The sequence below is a fragment of the Mauremys mutica genome, chromosome 21, assembly GCF_020497125.1.
Source record: "Mauremys mutica isolate MM-2020 ecotype Southern chromosome 21, ASM2049712v1, whole genome shotgun sequence".
In the NCBI taxonomy this organism is placed as follows: Eukaryota; Metazoa; Chordata; order Testudines; family Geoemydidae; genus Mauremys; species Mauremys mutica.
This window is the reverse complement of record NC_059092.1, coordinates 589,365-615,388: the sequence shown is the minus strand read 5'-3', so window position 1 is coordinate 615,388 and position 26,024 is coordinate 589,365. Positions and strand designations below refer to the sequence as shown.

The following is a 26,024-nucleotide window of genomic DNA, read 5'->3' as shown; positions in this document are numbered from 1 at the left end:
GAGTGAAATTTGGTAAAAGTTGGTGTTACTCCATGATATGATGGTTTTTTGGTTTTTTAAGAAGGGAGAACTCTCTGAAGTATGGTATAAAACTGTCAGATATAGAGATGGCTGCTGCCCATGTGTCACATCTCTCCTGTAATTAGATAAGCAGTGAGTCAAAGGCTGGCAAACGGGGGATATTTAACACTTTGACATATTCTTCAAAAGAAGACCAGCGCACAGTAAAAGTCTGCTCTACACATCAGTTCCGCATGCTAAATGTGGCCTTCACATATCAGTCCAGGTCTGCATTTACCACTTAGAAAGTAAATTGTGTGCAATTTTAAATATTTCTGAATGCAGATGACTTCCATGTACCAGGGAGGGCCATCTTGCTTTGGTTATTTTGAAGGGAGAAAATGTAAAAGCGATTCTTGCCTTTAGAGAGTTGCTTCCTCCCCTCATTACTGACTGTTCTGCAGAAGGCTGGGTAATATATGTCTTTTATTATGCAAGGTAAACGTTATTATAGAAATCTGTTCAACAGAATGCGATAGCTGAGAGCAGTGAAGTACAACTCCCATGTTCAGTTAATAGACCAGGCCATTGATGTTGGGCAGTGTACAGTGCAGGGAGCTAATCCATGAGGTTCTGAATGAGGAGCATTCTGCCCATGGTTAGCAATCTTTCACACAGGAACTAGCCAAAAATAGAGCGCATCAATTGTTCAGGCATGTCTCAGAAGGACCCTAATGGAAAGCACCTCTTCACTGGTTAAGTTTTACAGATGGAAGGTTAAAGGCATAAAAGATTGCTGGTCTGTAAATAACCCAGTACTGGAGGGGGACTTTTAGTGTATGTGAGCACTAGTGCAAATTTGCAAATTCAGTGCATGGGGTTATAACTTTATAAAACACAGAAATATCACTCTCATTTATAATGATTAAAGGGGTACTCTCAAATAGTTTAGGCCCAACATTAGGCTTGGTTTAATACAAATGATTCTGAGAAAATCTTAGTAGTATCAAAAATTATTTGTCAAAATATTGTTTTTATTTGGATGTAAACAATATGAACAATCCAAATATTGTCTTCATTGCCTGACCAGCGTGAACTGCAAATGGCATGAACATTGAAAAGCAAAATAGTTTTTAAATGATCTATTTAAAAGTGACATTTTTATAACTGAGAAGTATTAGACAAAATGTTTTTTTCAACATACTTTGTGCATTTATCAACACTTTGTGTTTAGTAGGTTACGTTGTTGTTTTTTATAGTCTGCTAGCTAGACATAGTCCCCTCTTGTTTGTGCAAGTTTTGACACAGCAACAGCTGTGTGTGCAAAAGAACCAGAGACCTTTATTTATCTCATGGCATTTGGCATCTTGTAATGGTGAATGTTGCTGTACCTATTAAGAGAAAATACCAGTTCCTCTGCAGTTGGATTACTTTTGTACTAGAATGTATGTGCACTAGAAATATAAGTACCTACTACTGTAGACTGGACACAAGATCAGAACAGGTGTTAATGATTCAAAAATTAAAACATCTGTGCCATGTCTATATTAGTACTTACACCATTGTTACCAATTAGAAATATAAATAAATAAATTCCCCCAGCATGACTGCACCATTGCTGGCAGAAGCTGTACTATAGGTACTAATTTTTCTAGTGTAGACTAGACCCTACAACTGTACCACTTTGTCACCGGGCCATATTTCAGACAGTTTCCTGGCACTGAGAAGATATTAAATTTGGCCTCTACTCATAGCAACAAGAAGAGAGAATATCCTCCCCCATCACATTCCAGTGGGGCAAGAGTCTTGGAAGCCTGCTTTCTGCTGGAATGCCTTAGCCTCTCTTTGTCTCCCTTGCAGTATGCACTTTATAAAAAGATGACACAAGCTGCCATCCTTATCCAGAGCAAATTCAGAAGCTATTATGAACAGAAAAAATTCCAGCAGAGCCGACGAGCCGCAGTGCTGATCCAGCAGTACTATCGCAGCTACAAAGAATGTGGGAAGAGGAGACAAAAAAGTCGAGCAGCTGCCATTGTACAACAGAAACTTAGGTGGGTCTGTGGTAAAGAGCTGAAAATGTACTCTTGTAGGAAAGAGAGGAGGAGAGCTAAGTTAGCCTGTAGAGGAAAGGAGGCTCTCAGTCAAACTGAGCTGTCCTGCAAGAACAGAAGTGCAGGAACAACCTAGATATTCTTCTAATAGTTATTCCTGTTGATGCAGTTTGTGAATCATGGACACTGGCGTTACAAGTGAAAAGCCCAAAGCAAAAAATAAATAAAACTGAATGATGATCCTTTTGAAATGAGAGCAGCATCCTGATTTCCGAAAGGAGATCCCCACAGCAGGATTAGCTAACGGGAACATAGTAGCATGTGTGCTAGTTCTGCTGGCTTTGAGGTTCCTCCATAAGTCTGTGTTAGAAAGAATAGTTCATTCAGTTTATTCTCTCATCTTGGATTGCGAATGTCCTCATACAGAAAGCAAATTAATAAGCATCTTAGGGACTCAAAACAGCATTACCAGCTATGCATAAAAATCAATTTTAAAATTAAGGAGCTGATATACATATCAAAGGAGCATTTAAGGGACAGTAAATGCAGGTCATAAGAATTTTACTCTCCAACAAATGAGATGAGGCAGAGGAAAATGTAATAAAGGTAGCATGTAAGGTTCTTAAGGGCTTATACTGTTTGTATGTTGGTATCTAACACAGCCCTGGACTGTGCCACATTTTACAGGTAAGCCAGGTGAGAAATGCACAGTACACATAGAATGATTATTCTCCTATTTAGTACCCTTTCTCCTCAATATTGCCCATGCCCTGATGTTCCTTTGTTTGTGTTTAGAAGCAGTCTGCTCACCAAGAAGCAGGATCAAGCTGCTCGCAAGATCATGCGGTTTTTACGACGCTGCCGCCACAGGTATGACATCACTTTTATATGGATTTTCCTTACCTATCAGTTCTAGGCCATCCCCAGAGCATTGCAATGAGTTCACTATAAGAGCCTGAATAGAACAGATTAGAATCACTGCAAATCTCTCTTATCATCAAGTAACAAAGCCCAGCTGCTTACAAAAAAAAACTAGGAAAAAATCTCCAGATTGGGACTGTCACTAAGACACATTCAGCTGCATTGCAGATATGGTAAAAGGCTGTGATAAATGGAAGCAGAAGAAAGAAACTCTTAGTTATACTCCTTTACTGAAGTTGGCTTTAGTGAAGTTGGGCTTGAGGAGCCCTGGAGGAGAGTTCAGCTGAATGATAGATTCCCCTCCCCCCCCCCGATTATATCCTAACTGTTTCACAGACTTTTCATTGCACCGTAGCCTCATAGTGCAGCGTGTCACAGCATCCACTATACCTTGGAAGCATTTCTATTTAAGACACAGGTATACATGTAGTGGAGTCACAATGGATGAATCTGTTTATAATCTAGATAAGTTGAGCCCCACAGCCCTCTAGGAGGGGAGACACTCAACAGCAAACAAGTCAGTGCATTTGTCAGCCACGCCACATGTCTAAATAAACATTAAATTGGAGAATATATACACAAAGCAAGAAGGGTTTCCTAACAGTACCAGGAACTCAGGACAACACTGATTCAATTGTTTGCCTGCAACATGTGGCAGCTGCAGCTCCCATAACAGTACTATACTGTGTTGAGGTGACTTGCTTTCATTAGTTAATGAAAGGATCTTGTTTGTGATTAACTTGTCAGCCAGAACATTGTCTTGACTAGTAGAAATGAATTCAGATCTTTCTGCATATGCCTCCTCCATAATAACCACACGCTTATCTTGTCTTGTAAGAAAAGGTAAAATACTTGGAAGTGAGTCAAACCAAAGTATGTTTAGTTTAGGCCAATGCTGATTCAGCAAACTAAACTCCGAAATGGAGGGAAGTACATGGTGTTACTAGTATTTTGGTACAAGGTTTTAGAAATAGTCATCTTTGTATGAGGTCAGAGATACAGACTGGGATGAGGCTGGTGTAGCCTGAGCAGTGGGCAGACAACTTGTCCTGCAGGTTCATGTGGCAAGCAGCAGATACAGCCCAAGAAAGGAGCTACTCTAGGTTTCTAAACTAGCGCCAAGTGCTCTTGATGTTGACACAGCATTTTGTCAGGGGATGGCTGGCTTGTCCCTCACTACAACAGGGCAGGCAGGAGTGAACTCAAAGGTTCACCTGACCATTCTCCATACAGGTCTACCCCCCATAGAACAGGTACAGAACTCAGAAACTGTAGATCCCCTCAGATCTCTTAAAAGGCAGGGCAGTCCACATTGAAGCTTTGTGCCCCCTTCCCTATGGCCAATGGAGCACTGCTGCCAGGGACTCTTGTATTTGGCTGACTTTGACACCCCATAAATGTACTTGCACATACAAAAAAGGTCCCCTAAAATTAGCCATAGTGCAGAATCTCCTACCAGTGAGCCAAATACTTGGACTACACCACCATTCCCAGGCTTTTCAATAGGCCAGTCTCTTCCTTGGCCTATCTGATGTGCAGCTTTGGCAGCTTCTCCTGTCCTTGACCCTTCTCCTTCTATCAGCCTCTTCTCAGTTGCTCATTTCCTTAAAGTAAGGCTCTGCACACTCATAGGTACCTCAGGCCCATGAAGGAGTAGACCTTTCCTATGCCTTTGGCTCAATTCCTTGCAATACCTAGTCAGGTGGGGTCACTATAGCTGTGTAGAGACAGAAGGAATTAGGGGGAAAAAGCAAGGAGGGGAGGGAAATTGACTGTGACCAAGAGAATAAATCTCTTCCTGCCTCAGGCACTTTGGCTGTAGCTCACTGCTCTGTACTCATGTACCATCTTGAGAGCAATTCCTTCTCTGAGTTCAGAGGGCAAATGCACTGCTTTGCAAGAGAGCAGAGTTGTTTTGGAATGAATCCCTAATTCTTGGCTGGAATTAAACAAAAATAAATTCTTGTCTCCTATTTCCAAGGAAGAGCTGATCATAAATCCTAAATTACTATGCTCCCCTTCTAAACTGAAAATGTGCCCACATCCTTTGTGTGCTATGTACGTGTTTCTACTGCAGAATGTGCATGTGCTTTACTTGGGCAATTGCAAAGGTTTAACATGAATATTTTCTTATTACTAATCTTATTTACAAAAGATTTTTACCTTGAGGCATCCTGGCATTGGAGAAAATTACAAACAAAAGTTTCAAAATCTCATTACTCAATGAAGCAGCATAAGGATTCAGCATAAAAACTGTGGTCTGAAAAGGTCACACACAGAATGGCACAGTGGGGATGTTGGGTATTTTTTGTGTTGAATTTGGGAATGTACTAGATTTATTAATAAAATTATTAGAGTAAATTTGATTGTATTCCCTTAGAAATGTAAAAGTGAGCACACCAATAGGAGAAGGCTCCTAGCTCCAGTGCCAATTTCAGGGGGTGAACCAGCACGTTCTGAAGTCTAGTCTTGACTTACTGCTCTGGATGTTCTGGGTGGTGGGGTGGGAAATGTGACTAGCAGCACCTCCGTATCTCTAAAATGACATGACGGAGCTACTTCTTTCGCCTCTGAAAATTCGCATCAGCACACGAGATATTATGATGATTGATGCACTAGGAATACCTTAGAGAGAGAGAAAAGAGTGATAGAAAGGAACAGAGAGAGAGCTTAGCAGCATAAGGAAAGTGAGACTTGTTAGAATAGGGGAGGGGAAAAAAGCAGAAGAAAGCAAGCCAGTCCTTGGCACAGACCCATCAAACTAAGTGTAAAGCCAGTGAATTCTTCAGCTGCAGAAGTTTTTAAACGTGTAGCTTGTGAGTGAACATTTGCTAATTCTAAATTTTTTAAAATTTGCTTTAACCTAGTTCTGTTGGCCACATCTAGATATTGGAACTGGATCCTGGAAATAATTCTTGCTAAGAGATTATTTTGTTCCCTTTATGCAAGATTCAGTTACGTGCTTTCCTTGGGCTTTCTCCTGGTAACCATCTGACTGATACTTTGTCTAAATCTGTTTAAGTAAATTATGAAAAGCCACTTTCTGTCCATATCCAAAACAGCTCTAAGGTACCCCTCGTGGTTTGTTAGATCTACTCATTGGCTCAGATCTTCAGTGGAGCAAAGCTGATTTATACCGGCTGAGGATCTGACCCAGTGTGTTTAAGAATTGTGCTAGTTGGAGCTTCCTGTATTCATGAACTTTCACTTACTGCAGTATCAGAGACAACAGTTCAGATGCCACTGGGTCAGTTCATGAGATCTACAGTTGGTTTGGTTACCTTGGTAACTGATACATGAACATTGCATAGGATAGAAAGAAAGAAATGTGAGTTTCAATTAAGTGTGCATTGTTGGATGAAGGCAGGATTTTTTGGAGCTGGGGCTCATCTCTGCTAAGATATATGCATCTGAATATGGGCAAACATCATGTAGACAAAAATAGACCCCCATTAACAAATTCTGTACACTCATCTGTGACAGTAACTCTTAAGGTAGGATATGCAGAGATTACTATAGATCTTGGAAAAATATCTATTTGTCCATCTGTTACGTATCCCCAGGAATGTGAAGAAAAACATGCTACCCTATCATGGTATCAGCATGTCTTACCTTGAAAGTGTTTATTATAGAGCATGAGACAGAACAGGCCTTTCAAGAGATGCACAGCTGAATAGTTCTGAATGTGGATAATGCTAAGGCCTGTTAGCCAGTGACTGACTCTTAGTTTTAAGTCTAAAAGTTGCAGTAATACCTTCTGCTTGTTGACCTGCCCTCCAGCACAGTGTCCGTGTGTGAGACCAGAATTAAAGGCTTGCAGATTTCATGACTCACCAGCCATCCTCAGCTAGTCAATGGTTCGTAAATAATATTGATTTAGAGCTACAGGGAAAGGTGGAACCAATGTCAGTTCTAACTGGGCCTGGTTTAACCGAATCAACACCCACTTGCAATCCACACAGTCAACTTTCAGTAAACTGATAACATTCTATTCCCTTTCTTTTCCTTTGGTTTAGATTTAAAATTTTATCTTCTTGAGGTATCTCTGTAGTATTGCTAGGCTGTGATTATCATCTGGATTATAGTCCTGTTGTAGCCAGTGAAATTAGGACTGAGATAGAAGACAGCCTGTCATACAAGGGAAGATAGGTTGGGGCTGGAAATGCCACCAGAACAACTATCTGTTTTCATTTTACTTTGTATTGCACTTTACTATCCTAAAATGTTCTGAACTCTGATCTGCTGCTGCCTGGTGAAGAGAGGGAATCACACAGGCAGCATCTGGGGAGTGGGCCCTTCTCTCTCCAGGCAAACAGAAATACTTTGTCTTCCCTCCATTGAAGTGAAACTATTGTAAGGTTTCTTTGATGCCATGTGTATGCTAATAGCTCTTTGGTATTGTTTTGCTATCTGAAGCCCTCTGGTGGACCATAGGCTGTACAAAAGGGTGAGTTAGCTGCCTGCTAGCCAGTTTCTCTCTCTATTCCATTTTAAATATTTTGCTTTCTGCTTGCTTGCATGGGGCTGCAGCCTAGATATGCCAGTAAGTTTCACATCCATTAATTATATGAAACAAAATACTGTATAAACTAACCCTATTGCAATTACTAACACTGCTGCTTTTCACAACAGGACAGAACTCTGCAGTAGATGTTACAAATGCATGAATAAGTGGAAAAAATGGACTTTTATATCCATCACTGGGCATGCTTAGAAAGTGGTATTGGTGGGAACTTTACAGTATCCAAAATGGCTGTTAACAGGTTTTTTAAAACTGGAATGGGTCTGCACTGGCATTTGCTAAATGAGTAATGACGTCCTTCATAATTAAAATGTTGCAGCATTAATATTAGATTTTAGCATAATCTCAGCGAGCTCCTAAATTGTTTAGCCTACACTAGATGGGTTTCCTTTTGTATTTTCTGACTGAGCTGTAGGGATGAAAAGGAGCTCTCCTCACTGTTTCCTAAAATGGTTGGGCTTTAGTTTTCCTCTTCCTAGGAAGCAGTATTAGGTAAGTTACACACCTGGCTGCCCAGGTTTTTTCCTTTCTCAGCTGATATTTAAAATGAGAAAGAAGTGAAAATAGAAGGGAGAAGCTGGTGGTGTTATAATTATCTGAATAAGAGAGCTGCAGTTGTACAGATCCCCTGTGCAGGGACAGAAATTTTCATCAAGCCAGTGATACAACAAACTGGGTGCTGTCCATGAAAAGGCAAAAATGAGGCTGAGATTTGTTACCACAGTGGAAGAACCACAATCATTATGTTCCTGTAATGCAGAGGAGTACTGCTTTCAAACAATGTGTGTATAAAAGCACCCAGCAAGACAATGCAGAGGACAAAGGCTATTTTTCTTAGGCAAAAAGCTGCAATGGTCATATTTTATAAATGTCTAGTGGGGAGGTTAATTAGACAGTTGCACACACATATCTTATAAATTAAGTATCACTGTAAATTGCTCTCTACCAGTGGCAAGGTAATTTTTTGTGAATTAACCCTAACTTCTGCCCGCTATTACTGAGTCTGGTGTGGCCCCGTCTCTTATTGGCTTACTAATTGATCCTAACAAAAAATCTAGTTGTTGAAATTTTTGCAGAATCCTGAGACTTCTGGCACTTGCAAATGTCTTTTCATTCGCATTCATAGGAAGAGTCATTTGATTTCTTTCCTCATGAAATCTGAAGTAAGAATCCTATGAAATGGAGTGCTAAACTCAGGTGGACCCAAATCCTTTCATTGTGCCATTTCTCTGAATCTGACTTCTCTGATGTGATACCTTGATGAAGGAAGGAGAATCTTGTTGCCATTCACAAACAGTTTCAGATACTGTTACTCTGCAAAGCTGTCATCCAGCACAGTTTGGTTTATTCTCCGGAAATGAAGTCCAGTTCACAGTGAAGTGCTTTACACATCTTGCAGGATAATTAGAGAAAGCATGCAATATTATAGCCTTTTCTCTGCCATACTCCCTACTAAAGGATTATTAGTCCATTGTTGTTTGCTATTCTAATGTTCTCTGCAGACTGAGGCTGGGATTTTTAGACATGAGAGTTGGGTGTCTAGCTCCTCACAGCCCCTTTGAAAATATTAGCCTGAGCTATTCATACTGAAAAGGAGAAATCACAATAAATTGTTTTTAGAACCACACATTTGTTTTCAACATATCAGCATTCACCAATTGCAAGGATGAATAATATAAGTAAAGGTGATGAGCTTTTTTTAATGCAGAAATATATTTAAATTGCCGTGTGTGTGTGCGCATACGCAAACCACAAGTTGGTCTCACTTTCTCTCTGGAAAATAAAATAATTTCCTTGTCATGTGCTCAGCAGGAGAGACTAACGCAAAGCACCAGGCACTCCATCCTCCTATTAGAGTTGGGAACATAATCCAAGAATTCTGCCTTCTAAGGCCTGATAGTGTGTTGCATTGGTGTAAAATGTCACAAATCAGAATAGCATCACTGGTGTAAATGACTGCACCTGGTGCAGGACAATAAGATTCAGACCCCCAGTCTGCTGTTCTCCACAGACTCCCTTCTAGAACTTAGAACAGAACATGGGCATCCTGACTCCCAGTCTCCTCACAGTGTCACTGCTGCCTGATGGTTTTCTGAACAGCTACCAGGATGCTCCATTACAAGCTTGTCAGTTTCACTGTGCTAATTCTGAAGGCTCTTGCTGAGCAGTAGTGGGAGAGGTTAAGGAAAGGAGACTCTTTTTCCCTCTCCCAGCAGCAACTAAACACTGCATCTGTGTTTCTGAAGATGCTCAATACTTTTCAGAGAAACAGCAAACTTAGGAGAAAAGAATCCAAATGTTGGAGTTTGGGAAGAAACAGGGAGGTGGCTTTACCCTTCCTCCCAGTGGTGGGAAGTGAAGAGGGTTCTAGACTTATCACCTAGAAAAGGGTCCAGAGACAGCACCCTAATTGGAATCCTACTAGCTGGGACACTCTGTTTCTCACCAATATGCTGTCCTGTCCTGAATTAAATGGGGGACCTCGCCATTTTTCCTATTTAATGTCTGTTTAACTGAGTTAATAGGCATGGGGCTGGTAGGTATTGGGCCTGTGCAGGTGTTTGTAGCTATATATCGGTGTGCTGCTTGCCACAAAGACCTGTGTTATGAGACTGCAGTGAAGATGAGCATAATTGCAAATTAACAATTCATTTTTCAAACAGCTATGCTGCTTCCCCTCCAAACTCCTCTCCCACCATCACAGTTTTGCTGCTGCCTTTCACAGTCCTCATCCTCTTCAATGAATTGCTCTTTAACTCCCCTGTCCCCCCCCAATACAATTAGCAGTTACCACTCCTGTCCTCTGCTGCTTTCCTTGTCACCTTCTGCCTTTTCCCTTCACCTGCAGACAAGAAGCAGCATAGGTTACCTGCTAAATTCACTTGCTCAACTATTGCAGAATGCATAAGGGGCTCTCATGCAAACTGCACTTCTTCCTATAGGACAGGCTATGAAGCTCTGAAAGATATCTTTCCAGCTTCCCAGCTATGCATGCAGGTAACACAGAACAAAAGTACTGGATTTGTAGCTGAAATTCTTAACATTTACTCACTTTTGTTCTGAAATAATAAAATGATGAGACTTACACTTTAATGTCTCAGAATGAGCCAGTCAGGTTCAAAGCTGAACAGAAAAGCGTGAGAGGGCACACGTTAGGAATAGAGGAGAGAACAAAGAAATTGTGCCATCGTGCCTTTCCTAAAAGAATACATGCATGCTGCAGTCTCAAGATTACTTGCAATCGATACATCTTTCGTGGTCTGCACTCTTAAGAGCCCGCATTGATAGTTTCCTTAATGCTTGTGATGTAATAATGAACATTCTGTAAACAAATATCAGCATCAGAATGAAGTGCCCTCTATGTAAAGACTTCTTTATTCTTTTGTCAAGATCCACAAATGGAAACTTGAAATTGGAGCATTTGCTAGGTTTCTTCTTTGCAAGATGTCCCTGTGGGTGCTCCACTCCAGATGAAGGTGCGTCCCTGAGCTTTTGCTCTGAGAGTTTTGCAGCAGTGCCCGTACGGGTCATGCACGCACGATGCCTGCCTCACACACCGTTGGCTCCTCAATAGTGTATGCGCGACCAGGACTCTTCAGTTCCTTCTCAACCATCCCCGGCCTGAGACGGAGCTCAGCAGTCCCATTGAAAATCTTCATTTTTTTCAAATAGATAGTAGTTTAAATTAGTAAATTAGGTTAGTTTAGATAAGTTTCAGTTGTTACGCCTTCGGCCTGTTTCAAAAAAAGAAAAATTATATCCTGTAGCTTAATTAGAGGTAGTTAGGAAAATGCCTGGTTCGCCAGGTTTTAAAAGATGCACGGTGTGCAGAGAGGGCAATGCCTATCTCAGATGGACATGCTCAATGTGTCCATTATCTGGGGGAATCTAACATTCCCCAGAAATGTGGCCATTGTAATAAACTGAAAGTTAGGGCAGAAAAAGATAAAGACCTGAGGCTTACACTCATCCTAATGGAAAAGTCCCTCAGATCAGCCTCTGACCCTGGACAGGAATCTTCTTCTTGCCAAAGGTCACCAGTCTCCTCACCGCCTAGATCAGTGGTGGGCAACCTGCGGCCCATCAGGGTAATCTGATTACGGGCTGAGACACATTTTGCTGATTCTGATCATCCACAGGCACGGCTCCTCGGAGCTCCCAGTGGCCACGGTTCACCATTCCCAGCCAATGAGAGCTGCAGGAAGTGGTAGCCAGCATGTTCCTGCAACCCACTGCTTCCCGCAGCTCCCACTGGCCTGGCTCCTCTAAGGACAAATAAAATGGTGAAAAAGCAGCCAGCTTCCTCACCTCACAGAGAGCAGACCACCGCAAAACGTTTGCTGACCAAATTGCTCTCATTGGTGCCAGCTGCTCCGCGGCTCAGCACCGTCTGTGCGGCTGCCGCAGCCAGCACCAGCCGCTCAGGTGCCAAGGTTAATGGCTCTAAGTTGCCTGCTTCCACCACAGCACCGTCAATAGCACCAAAGGAGACAGTACCAACACCCACTCCTAATCCCATGCTGCAGGCTAATGCTCCTAACACGACGGCGCCACCTCAATTTACTTCAGCACTGACTCCGCGCACTGCGCCACCACTCCAATTGGTACCCTGCCCTCGGAACTGATGGTCTTAGCACCATTCCGTTTCCTGCATCACAAAGATTTGGTGGTCTCCCCAACTCCAGAATCCCCTCTGTTAGGCACCAATGTCTCACCGGGGTCCACAGTACTGCACCATCAGCTCTCTCCGATACCATCACTGTTTTCCAGGGATGAAGATAAGGTTGAAGGGGTATTCTCCTCATACCATTCTTCCCTGGTTGGGACCCTGATTATTGCTGGACCACCACAGTCCTCATTCTCATGATCTACCACCTTGTATGGTCGCCCATGGATGGGACCACCAGTGTCCTTCTGCAGTCACTGGCCATACTGGAGTCCCTGGGGTCCCTATAGAAGGCACCATAGCAGGTGCCACAGTCCACGTAGGGAAGACACCAGACCCTCACCTACACCTTTGGAGGCTGTAGCGGTGGACAGAAGGGAGGAGCCCATGATTCAATAACAAGAGAACACGGCTCCAGACACCTCTCCAACCAATAATAATTCATCTCCTCACCAGACAAGGCTATTATGCCTCCACCGCCAACCACTGCAAAAGACTTTATCCACTTTCAGGACCTGTTCAAAAGAGTGGCTAATGAGCTTAAGATTGCTCTGGAGGAAGTGTTGGAAACTCAGCATGACTTAACTGATATCTTGCAGATATCTGCCTCCTCCAAGATAGCTTTGCCCATTAATGGGGTCATCATGGAACCTGCTAAGACAGCGTGGCAAACTCCAGCTACAATACCCCTAACCTGAAAGAGGACGGTCCAAAAACGTTATGTTCCCTTGATTTGAGGTCCTCTTTTCACACCTACCACCAAACTCGCTGGTAGTGAAAGCGGCCAATCAAAGGAGCAAACAACAACACTTTTAATCCACTCCTTCTGATAAGGAGAGTAAGACGCTGGATCTGTTTGGCCGCAAGGTATACTCTTTTTCTACACTACAATTTCGAGTGGCGAATTACACAGCATTACTTGCCAAATATGACCACAGGAATTATGGCAAATTTATGGAATTTATTAATGACATTCCTGAGGGAAAATAGACAACAATTCAAATGTCTGGTCTCTGAAGGACAGATGATTTCACACATGGCTCTATAGGCCACACTGGATGCTGCTGATACAGCTGCCAGGTCCACTGCTACAGCTGTAGTCATCAACTGTATCCACAACCTAGATACCCGTCTTACACACAGCAACACCAAAGACCATGCAACCAACAAAAACAACAGAGGCAGAGACCACAGCGACAACGCCCTCCACCACCATCGGCATCTCAACCTAGTTCCTCCAATAAGCAAATTTGAAGTCTTGGTCGAGGGTCAGGAAGACCTCTCACCCGTTTCAGCACTTACACCATCCATCCAGCTTTTTGGAGACCGTTTGCTCCCATTCTATCCCAATTGGGTGGCTATCATCACAGACAAATTGGCCCTGGAAATCATCATATTGGGCTATACCATTCCTTTCCTGTCTATACTCCCCTCTCCACCCTCCCACTCCCTCTTCAGGGACCCCTCTCACAAACACTTGCACACCCTCTGTGTTAGGAGAGCACTGTCTTTTTACTTGGACAGGACCACGCCATCTAGAGTCTCACCGAAGCTTTTTATTTCCATAGCATCAAGTTCTAAGGGTAACTCCATATCCACTCAAAGTATCTCTAGATGGATATCCAGATGCATTCAATTATGCTGTCAATTAAAAGGCATACAACCTCCAGCAGGGATGAAGATGCACTCTACCAGATCCATATTGGCATCAGTAGCATTCCTGCACAACATTCCCATTACATTTACAAGGCCGCCACCTGGGCCTCTGAACATACCTTTGCTAAACAGTCTGCTGTCATGCAAGGCCCTCAGGCAGATACTCGACTTGGGTGAACTGTGCTATCAGTTGCTTTTCTGCCAACTCCAAAGCTGCTACCATCCTAGGCGGGCACTGCTCTTCAGTCACCTGGAGTGGAGCACCCACAGGGACATCTCTCTTGAAGAAAAGAAGGTTACTCACCTTGTGCAGTAACTGAGGTTCTTAGAGATGAGTGTCCCTGTGGGTGCTCCACTACCTACCCACCTCCCTTCTACTTCGGAGTTAGGGGCAGACTCCAGGGTAGAGAAGGAACTGAAGAGTCTGGATCGTGTATGTGCTATTGAGGTGCCAACAGCGTGCTAGGTAGGCACTGCGCATGCGCAACCTGTACTGGCACTGCTGCAAAACTTTCTGAGCAAAGGCTCAGGGACGCACCTTCACCTGGAGTAGAGCATCCACAGGGACACTCATCTTGAAGAACTGCACAAGGTGAGTAACCTTCTCATCACATTCAATAATGAAAATAAAGACCCAGATAATTTTGAAGGGAGAGAGATTCGGGGGACAGATCATTGATTTCAGTGGAGCTATGGCAAGTTATACCAGCTGAGGATCTGCCCTTGGGATTTTAGTGTGGTGCTCTGCAGTGGCTAGAGAGTTCAGTGCTACCTGTGAATGGAATTTATTTAACATAAGCATTCTCTTGTTATTGTTGCAGTTTAAATGGATTGTAGGGCATATCAGAAACTACAGGAAACAATTTCTGAAGGTGCAGTACATGTGCAGGTTTCTCCATAGGCTATAAACAGTAGGATGGATGGGATTCAAATCTCTTGCAGTTACTCACTGGTATGAAATATTTAAATGGCTTGATTATATGACCAAAAAGCAGCCAGGAACATCAATTGCTTTGCTTTTATTTGAATTGTATATGATTTCACTGTCTCTCTGCATCACAGTCTGATATATAGTAAAACACCGATTCCTCAAATGTTTAGAAAAAAGTGCTCTGAAGTTTCACTGTAAGTAGCTGAAATTAATGAGAAATTGTCTAAATTAAATATTCTGTTCTGTTACAAGAATGTATGGCGAGCACAATTTAACACTTCCCACCTTTTAATGTACAGCAGACATGAGTGGATTTTTTGTCCATTTCCCATTCAATGCTCATCTCTCCCTCTACCACTAAGATCTACAGTGATAGTTCTTAGCCCACATGATTTTCCAAATAAAACAAAGGAATCTACTTATACTATAGATGTAAATGGCTTCATGTATATTATATAAATTAAATAAAATATAACAATCTCTGACATCTGAGATAGTAAGGAAGCAGCAGATGGTAGGTCTTAAGAAAAATCTCTGAACTTTAATATGACACACATAAGGAACTAACTACTATGTGACGTCTAGTTTGAGGTGCACAGGGGAGACTTGGCATTTCATTTATAATAACTGAGGAAAAATATATTGCAAATGGATATAGGTATGTAAAAATGGTCCAATTAGATTGTGTTCCCTCTGCCTCATATATCAGTTGTCTTGTTATTTTTGAGGCAGTGACTGTGTCTTTGTACACATTTGCATGGTGCCTAGCTCAGTGGGGCCCAATCCTTGATTGGGACCTTTGGGCTCCACTGCAATACAAATAATTAAAGAATGTGAATCAGGGAAGTACAGCCAGTGACTAATGACTTTAAAATCAACCAGTTTTTCAATGAATAATGGGTTATGTGCACAAGGGGAGTGTAAATACATCTTAGCATGATGCATCAGAAATCATTCCAAGTGCCCAGTTCTCATTTTCACAACAAACCAGTTTCTGCTTCTTACTCTCTTAACTTGTACTACTATTTTTTCTCTATATTTGGAAAATGTAAGTGGTGAGCTGCTGCAAGGTGTATCACCTGCGACTTTGCTGAAGCATAAGAGACTGTACAACAACTACTCATTCTTTATTGCTGTAAATGTGCATGTATCAACATGCACACAAACGCTGTGTGTGCATGTACACACCACACAGTGCACCAACACTTGTACACAGACTGGATTTAAAAAATTAATTGCAATTAATTGCACTGTTAAATAATAGAATACCAATTGCAATTTATTAAATATTTTTGGATGTTTTTCTACATTTTCAACTATATTGATTTTTATTACAACACAAAATACAAAGTGTACAGTGCTCACTTTATATTATTTTTATTACAAATATTTGTGCTGTAAAAATGATAAAAATATTATTTTTCAATTCACCTCATACAAGTACTGTAGTGCAATCTCTATCGTGAAAGTGTCATTTACAAATATAGATGGGTTTTTTGTTTCATAACTGCACTCAAAAACAAAATGATGTAAAACTTTAGAGCCTACAAGTCCACTTAGTCCTACTTCTTGTTCAGCCAATCGCTAAGAAAAACAAGTTTGTTTAAATTTATGGGAGCTACTGCTGCCTGCTTCTTATTTACAATGCCACCTGAAAGTGAGAACAGGCGTTCACATGGCAGTATTGTAGCTGGCATCGCAAGGTATTTATGTGCCAGATATGCTAAACATTCGTATGCCCCTTCATGCTTCAGCCACCATTCCAGAGGACATGCTTCCATGCTGATAATGTTCATTTAAAAAAATAGTGCATTAATTAAATTTGTGACTGAACTCTTTGGGGGAGAATTGTATGTCCCCTGGTCTGTGTTTTACCCACATTCTGCCATATATTTCATGTTATAGCAGTCTCAGATCGACTCATAGACTTTAAGGTCAGAAGGGGACTATTATGATCATCTAGTCTGACCTTCTGCACAACGCAGGCCACAGAATCTCACCCTCCCACTCCTGTAACAAACCCCTAACCTATGTCTGAGTTATTGAAGTCCTCAAATCGTGGTTTAAAGACCTCAAGGTGCAGAGAATCCTCCAGCAAGTGACCTGTGCCCCACACTGCAGAGGAAGGCGAAAAACCTCCAGGGCCTCTGCCAATCTGCCCTGGAGGAAAATTCCTTCCCAACCCCAAATATGGCGATCAGTTAAACCCTGAGATGATGACCCAGCACATGTTGTTTCATTTATGAACACTGTCACTGCAGATTTCACAAAATGCAAAGAAGGTACCAATGTGAGATTTCTAAAAATAGCTACAGCACTCGACCTAAAGTTTAAGAATCTGAAGTGCTGTCCAAAATCTGAGAGGAATGAGGTGTGGAGCATGCTTTCAGAAAAACCTGAACCACCAAAAAAAAAAAAATCAACCTTCTGCTGGTGGCATCTGACTCAGATGATGAAAATGAACATGCATCAGTCTGCTCTCCTTTGGATTGCTATCGAGTGTAACCTGTCATCAGCATGGATGCACATCCTCTGGAATGGTGCATGAAGGGGCATCTGAATCTTTAGCGCATCTGGCACATAAAAATCTTGCAACGCTGATTACAACAGTGCCATGCGAACGCCTGTTGTCACTTTCAGGTGACATTGTAAACGAGAAGCGGGCACCATTATCTCCTGCAAATGTAACCAAACTTTTGTCTGAGCGATTGGCTGAAGTAGGACTGAGTAGACTTGTAGGCTCTAAAGTTTTACATTGTTTTATTTTTGAGTGCAGTTTTTTTTGCACATAATTCGACATTTGTAAGTTCAACTTTCGTGATAGAGATTGCACTACAGTACTTGTATTAGGTTAAAACTCATACTATTTTTTTTTTACAGTGCAAATATTTGTATTAAAAATAAATAGAAAGTGAGCACTGTACACTTTGTATTCTGTGTTGTAACTGAAATCAATATATTTGAAAATGTAGAATACATCCAAAAATATTTAAATAAATGGTATTATATTATTTAACAGCTTGATTAATTGTGATTATTTTTTAATCACTTGACGGCCCTAATTTTTAGTTTATATTATGAGGTTTCAATATTTAAAAAAAAAAAGGCGAAGGGAAGAAGGTGTTCTCCCAAAGAATTACCTGGATTAAATATAACACATTTCCCAGAGCAGGTTAAGATTTTTGGGTGGGATTTATGTAAGAAAGCTGCAGATCTCAAAGGGCCTTATTTAGTCACTATTAATTGGCTACATTACTGCAGCAGTGATAACATGCTATTTCAGAAGGAACTGGTGGCAATAACGTACAATTAGTAGCTCCTTTCATCCCAAAGGAACCTTGGAGAGATTTCAGCTATGCTGAATCTCTATTGCTCTCTCCTAAACATATAAAAGGTTGACCTGCTCCTTTGTTTAAACTTCCTATTAACCTCCCACGTGCAAGTTTTGTTCAGAATACAGATGCGGGGTGCAGCTACAAGACACTCACAGAGAGATGTGACCCCTTCTCCCATAACTCTGAGGAGCTAGTATTCATAACAATCAGGTCTTCCTGAACTGCTGTACTGGTTAAACTACTGTCTGCTTACAACAAAGGTTCTAGCCTGTTTTCTTGGGCAGAACAAGCAAAGTTACTATAGGAAACAAGCAATAATAAAAGGAATACATTCATTTATGGCAGCAGCCTTTTAAAAACTTCATCCCATTGGTTATGTGTGGTTCTCTGCTTTTGGGAGGGCATATGTACCATGTGATGTCAATTACTCTGGTAAGTACAACTTCTTTATTTCATACCTGAATGACCAACCCCATAAAATGTACTCTGTTACTCTCTGCAGGCCAGTCCTTCCCCCAGCAGTTCAGATACAGCCTCTCCCACTCTTGTGCACCAAGGTTCTTTTAATAAAAGCAGGAAATGTATGATATGGAGCAGCCATTGCATTAAATACCCAATTTCTTATGTGTCTTGTAGTAACATTAAGAATGGGCGAAATGTTAGGGGGAGGGGGCAAAGCCCTCTCCTGAGTAATCCAATGTAAGGATAATGGGAGAAAAATGTCTTGTGGGGCGTGTGTCAAGGTGGCTGCAATGAAAGTTTCCAAAGTAATTTTGTTTCGTTTACCTTTTGCAGGGGCTGAATGTTTTTGGAGCACAAATGTGTGTGTTAAATTGCAGGCCCCATGCTCTGGGGTGTCATTCTTATTGGGCCTTTCTGTCTTTTTTGTTTTGCAATCCAAATGAGATATCTGGAAAAAGGCAAGAGCTCCCATTTCCTAAATTTCACACAAGCCAATTCAGCTCTCAGAGCAACAGGTAACTGACTAAAAAGCCTTCTGTGGCTCTAATTCACCCTGTCCTTTATATTACTGACCTCCAGCATTGCCAGAACTTTTTTGCTGTAAACTCACTGACTCATTGAACATTTCCGTGGCTGGGCATTATAGAGTAATTTTTATGAAACAGCTTTGCCTTACGCTTTACCCATGAAGCTATCGTCTGCTGTAACTTTTCTAAGTGGGCCTAATTCATTTGCTCACAAATTCTCATTTGAAATTTGAGGGAAATACAATACAAACTGCTGCTGGCTTTCAGGGCTGTTGCTTACTACATTGCTTCAGCACATAACAATGCAACTTCCTTAATGGTATTTGAATAAGTAATAAAAGCCAAAGGTCATGAGAACTGTCTAGCTGGGGCACTTTAGGAGCTGTAGGTTTGTTTGTGATCTTTACACTTCACAGAGTCACAGCTCAAAAGCTCTGTTCTTCACATTTAAAAGAACCTCACAGTTAACTTACTAGAACACCATAAAGGGAGGGCAATGATACTCCCTGTCACCCTGGTTTACTCAATCCAGCTGCCCTTCACTCACTAGTGAAGAATGACCCTGTACCTGGAGGTGGCCAGCATGGCCTCTGGCCAAAATGTGTGAGGTCTCCAGTGGAGCCTTTGACACTGGGGCCCTACCTCACACAGATACACGAGAAAATAAATTCACCTTCTTCCCAATTCTGTGCCCCTTTCACATGGGCCAATGCAACAGCATAACAGCTCTTCTTGATGAAGGCTACATGTGGGGCAGCGCTCCAGTGCCTCAGACTACAGAGTTCACATTTCAGCACCAGCAGGACTTCACTTGAACAGCCCTGTCAGCCACATCACAGCACTAAGAGGCACTTTCAAAAGTGCTCTTAACTAATGAGAACATGCATATAGAGCTGAGACAAGCTACAGCCCCCACCTAAAACTTTGGCCTTGTGCTACTTCTGCCCATGGCTGCCCTGACTTAAGGTGCAGACACAGTATTCGGAGTCTGCTCAGATCTAGATGAATAATCCACGCGGAGAGCAGTCATTTTCTGGGGCAAATGCCGCCTTCATTTTATAAAAATCTGGTGCAAGTTTTTACTCCTGGCAGGTTGCTAATGCTTGCAAAGGAAGGGAGCCTCCACAGACCTCAGCCCCCTTCCCCACCTGAAATTCAAAGTGGAAAGAGATGAAACAAGGTGCAGAGAATGTCTTGGCTAGTTGCAGTAAGGCAGCACCAGCTGTCGCTCTCTTGTGCGCTGTGTGAGCAGCACTGCTATTATGAATTTCTATTTACAGGGGTTATAATTTGTCCAGGAATCCATCTTGGAATCACATTGTTTCAATTTTGAAATTTTAGTTTGTACTTTTTTTACACTGAGTGCTAGTAAATGGAAGATAGCTGGCCTGTTCTTCTGTTCTAGCTTATATCACTATAAAAACATCACCAAATAAAACTGGCACTGATCAAGAAATGATTTTTGTTTAATTATGGAAGTATTAAACTGGAGTAAAGGCTGCTGCTGGTGACAAGAGTAACTACTTTCCAGGAGGGTTTCTGAAGGACTTGCATTGTGCACTTTTTAGGCAAGACTTCTGAATGAACTACTGGACAAAAAATAATCAGTTAAAAAACATTAACTCAAGTTCACTTGAAAGCAATTCAGAGCTATTTGGTCATTAATAAATATTTTAAATTCTACATAAGAAAAACGTGTATATGTTTTGTCTCAAACATAATTTTAAAAACAGCTCAGACTGGATCTAAAGAAGACCTTGACTGATTCTGTTTCTTTATTCTTGCACGGGGCTGGAGAAAAGAGAGATCTTTGTACCATCTCTGTTCCACCCAAACTCACAGGCCTGCCCAGTCCCACTATAAAAAAGAGCAGCCTCAGAGGTGCTTCAGTTTACATTCTAGCTGCACTGAGCCAGCCAAGAACAGCCAGAGCCTACTCCACTAGAGCCAGACCCCTTTTACTGAGGAGCAACGAAGAGCACAGGCAGAGCCATTCTAGTAGCTGTATGTCGGCCAAGGAACCCCCTTGTATTGGGATATTTCACTTGGGCCCTGCTTTTCTAAGTCTGAGTTAAAGATAAAACATCATCCTTAGGTTTAATCTTCTTGATTGCTGTCTGTGTCACCACAACTTTGACACTGTTTAGGCATATTCTTTGTATTAACATGCAGTACGTTATAAAAACAAATGACTACCTGTACAAACATACACTCTCCGATCCCCCTCCCCTCCCCGTTCACCTGCACACACAGCTATTGACTATGTGGGAAAATTTAACAAATTCAAAAAGTATTAACTGGCATCATCTTTAAGTCATTTTCCAAATACCGTGGAATACAAGGTTGTGAAGCACATGAGGTCTGTGAATGTAATTGTGCACACTGCAGCATCTTTCACTAATGAACACACCATTGTTTTGTATTTCATATTTGGGAAACTCAGGAATGGTATGTTCTTATGTTTAAGCAACAATCAACACTGCAGTTCCAAAATTTGTACAAGCCTACAAACCTAGTAACTAGTACAGGACTCATTTGACCAAGAAAGGTGTTGCACATTTGTGAACAGGATCTGTACTAGTGCAAATATTGAATGCTACAGTAATCAACTTGCATTAGCATGCATATTCCAGTTAAACAGGTATGCACCAGTACAGATGTTGCATGTCCTAGGTTGAAGTTGCCAGCAAAGCATGTCTTGCATTTTTCCAGCAAAAGTGTGATCTGTTAGTGTAGAACTTGCATGTTGAAGTGCTAGACATGGATACAGCATGTATCAGTAAGAGCCACAGCTTACCAATTGTGCATGTTCTCAATGAGACCTATAGTAATAACAGGTGAATTTTATATTACAGTAAGAGGTGCAACTGAAAAATGCACAAGTTGCACTACCTGTCCTGCATTGTAGGTGATATCTTTTGTATATGTGTGATTAGTCTCAACATAAAATGTGAACTAGTGCACATCTAGGGAGAAGTAACTTTTCACTTTCCTGCTGCACGGAAAGAGAGCTTAAGTTTTAACAAATTAAGAATATTCTGAGTTTGTGTTTGTGTGTAAGTACAGTATTATAAATTCCCTCTACTGGTTCTGAATACGTATATCCTGTAATATAAGAACAGGACCACCAGACAATTAGCAGAACCACAGTGAGCTGCAAAGAGAGAATAGGGAGTAACCTCCATTAGACACAGAATGAAGAATTCCTCCCAGGCAACTGGAGTGAAATTCTGGATCCATTGAAGTCAATGGGAGTTTCACCATTGACTTCACTGGAGCAGGATTTCACCTTAGCCCCCTTACAGCAGAAAGGAAAAGCTAGCTTTTGACATGTCTTTCACTGCAATGATACTTTGACTACACTACAAAATTGAATCATTGTTTTATAGCAATGGGGCTCCCTGAATCTGTACTGGAATGGTTTAAATCCTAGTGTCAGTCAAAACTGTTTAGTGTTTCAGAAAGTGGGAGTGAGATGCCACTTTCAGCCATAGTTCATGTTGTTAGTGTAGCCAGGGCTTCAGAGTCATGCCACACGTGATGAAATACTGCAGACCCTATTTTCATTTTTGATCAGCAATAGCCACACTCTATGTCCTCCCAAGCATGGAATTCTCAAACACTTCAGTAAAATAAAGACAATTAGTAATGTTCTAAATGCATGCATACTACTCGTGTGATCCATTCATTCATTGCTGGAGCCCATGTCCCCCAATGTCACAAGCTTACAGGATGTCCTGAATGCTACAGCTCTGATTTAGCTGAAAATTGAAAATACAGTCACTGGGCCAAATTCAGAGCTGATGTGTAAGTTTGTAGTGGTTACACATCAATATGAAAGTATAAAGGAGTCCCGTCGCACAGGGGCCAAAAGATCATGAATGTAGTGGTGGATACCTACTTTAATTTGCACTCTATTAGTTGCTCTTTCTGCTAAGCGCCTCTGTTCTATCCCCATAGCATCTAAATTAGGCTAACCTAGGGCTCTGTTACAGTCATTGATTTAGCTGGATGCCCTTATGCCCACTTACAGACAGGGCAGGTGCAAGGATGTTTCGCGCCCTAGGCAAAACTTCCACCTTGCGCCCTCCCTCCCCCCGAGGCAGCCCTCCGCCCTGAGGTGCCCCCCCATGGCAGCGCCCCCCGCAGCAGTTCCCCCCAACCCAGGGAACCATGCGGCAGCTCCCCGCCCAAGCTCACCTCTGCTCCGCCTCCTCCCCGAGCACGCTGTCGCCGCTCCACGTCTCCCGCCTCCCAGGCTTGCAGTGCCAATCAGCTGTTTGGTGCCACAAGCCTGGGAGGGAGAGAAGCAGAGCGAGGTGGCATGCTCAGGGGAGGAGGCGGAGCAGAGGTGAGCTGGGGTGCGCGCCCTCCCTTACTTGCTGCAGGGGGCCCTCCCCGCGCCCCCCTGCCCCAGGTCCCTTCACCCCCTACCCCCACCAAATGCTAGTGCCCTAGGCAACCGCCTAGGTTGCCTAATGGGTTGCACCGGCCCTGCTTACAGATGTGAAACTTGAAATACTTTTTAAAGCACCTCTGAATTTATCCCCTTGTAGTGTCTCTAGGTCAATTTGCTTAAGAAGTTAATATACTAACAACTGGATGTGCTCTGCTAAATCCTTCTACTTTGAGTCGTAATCACAACCTTTTGGGGGAAAACTACCCTCAGAATAACTGAGCAAGGACATGCAGAGTCAGGCAGGTTTTTTTCACATAGATGTGTTTCTGTATATAGTAGCTTATTGCAATACACACTGCTTCTGACATCAGATTTAACATGCTGTTCATTCTGAACTGGAGTTAATGCATTTTGATGCTTCATAGAAATGAGTCTATGACTAGCTAGAATGTCTAAAATTATTTTACTAAGCAGTGTATATTGTAATAAAAAATAGTCAAAAGCATATGGGTTATATAGTCCTAAAGAGCTACCTCAACTGCAGGACAAAAAAACTATGCAGCTTTTTTGTGACATTGAGTGCTTTGTTTGACCAAGAGTTAGACTGAGCTATACATAGTGGAGACAAAAGCAGAGGTATACAGAACTGCATTGACAACTCATTCCCTCCCTAATGATGACTGGGACCCCAAACTCTCTCCCTTGAAGCTGGGTTCATTACTAAGCAACTTGATAAAGCCTTGACAGTATGATAGCCTAGATCAAGTCTGGATGTCTGCAGTTGTTCATTTAGTCACTTTAAGGAAGCCTCGGTGAAGTGACATAGCAACAAAAATCAAGATTATGTTAGCCAAGTAGCGGCCTTAATGGGTTTCCAGGCATGACACAAGTCATTTAATTTGTTTAGTTTTAAATTTCCCATACTTTCATAGTTTTACTTAACTAATATACTACAGCTTAAGCACCTAGATCCAATGGTGATAGGTGCTACATAAATCAATGAATTCACTTCCATTTCTAAAGTTCTTGCAACTGTAGCATCTGCATGCTCTTTACAGAGTTAGTACTTCATGGAGAGACTGTGTCCCTGGCTGGGGATTATGAAGATACAAATAAATATATCCTACAAGTAACCAGACTATGCAGATGCTGATAGTCAGACTGAGACAATAAGTTGAAGTAACGTATCTGCTTACACTGATGCCAGTATAAAGTCCTTACACATATGTAAATTCTATTAACCTAAGGTACTGTATAAATTAAGTAGAACTTTGCTATGGAAGTCTGGAATAAATCTGTTCTCTCCACAATGCTGGATGCAGCAGCATCTGCCCATGTTCAGTGAAAAAGAGGCAGCACAGAAAGTGCATGTTGCTCAAATTATCTGGTACATGAGGCAGCGGCAGAAATTGATGAAAAGCAGTCATAAAAGACAATTAATTAAATAAGATGATTTGATAGTAGAATGAATTTGGGTATTAAATAAAGATGTCCAGAAATGGGTTGCAAAAGGTGAATTCTTCCTTCTGAATGAGTTTTTTCTTCCTCTTCCCTGGCTCCCAATTGTTTACTATATCAGGAGGTTCTTTCTTATTTGTACTGCTGAGTTTTCTTAAGGTGATGGCTACTTCATACTGGAAGTTGTAGCGAGGGATCCCTTTGACTTTTGCCTGTTGAAATTCTTTTGGAATAGAAATGTTATAGAGGGCCTTTTTATTGTTTCAGAGTGAAAGAATTGAAAAAGGCCAAGGAACTTGAAGATACACAGCAGCATCCCGTAGCAATGTGACATTGCTTTTCAGACTGTTTTCATTTTCTGTTTTTAGCAGAGACATGCAACAACAACAAAAAACCCACTGCAGTTCTGGGAATCTCAGCTGCAGGATTTTAACAGTAATGTTTTGGTCATTGCATTTGCACTTTCATGGACAACTTTTAATTTGTTCAGCAAGACATCTTGGAACTCAATCTTCTGTTGGATCATGGGAAAAAAGACACCAGGAGGAATTTGTGAGTTGCTTCATTCTCTCCAAAAGAAGCGATTAATTATCCTTTTCATATAGGGCTGTATTAAAACGTGTGGAACTGTACAAATATTATACCAAAAATATTGTTAAGAAAAGGTGGGAATGCACAAGCAACACAAGAATGCTATTCCTGCACCTGTCAATCATCTCCAAGAAACTGAAGCTTCAAGAGTCAGTGGAGGGGCTTAGATCAGTAAATCTTTATTGGGTACATGCATTCTCATTTCCTTTGCACTTCTGTCCTTTCTTTTTATTTGAATCTCTCTACAGCACACTTAATGCAACTTTTTAAATCTGCAGGTTTTTAATACATCCCCTGGAAATTTACAGAGTGGGTTGGCATATGAGGCAAACGGGTAATGCATGGGAAATAAAGAGAGCAGCTTGAGCGAGTTTTTAAAAGTTCCTTTTTTGGTATTTTTTCTAGAACCTGCAAGTATTTCAAGTGTCATGTACTTATTCTCATAATCAGCACTTTATTTTCTGGCCTTACTTTTAATTATTTACTTAAAACAGTTTGTACC

General features: G+C 41.6%; 1 protein-coding gene across 1 annotated transcript in view; it reads left to right on the top strand.

The window, feature by feature from the left end:
* The window catches only part of CAMTA1 (calmodulin binding transcription activator 1), a 769,191-nt gene extending 743,624 nt beyond the window's left edge, over nucleotides 1-25,567 (top strand). The window contains exons 19-21 of the mRNA XM_044996562.1: nucleotides 1,861-2,054; nucleotides 2,850-2,924; nucleotides 25,199-25,567. Of these exons, the coding sequence (XP_044852497.1) occupies nucleotides 1,861-2,054; nucleotides 2,850-2,924; nucleotides 25,199-25,262 (333 nt within the window). The 3' untranslated portion in view covers nucleotides 25,263-25,567. The remainder of the gene's footprint in view (nucleotides 1-1,860; nucleotides 2,055-2,849; nucleotides 2,925-25,198) is intronic.
* The last annotated feature ends 457 nt before the right edge of the window (nucleotides 25,568-26,024 follow it).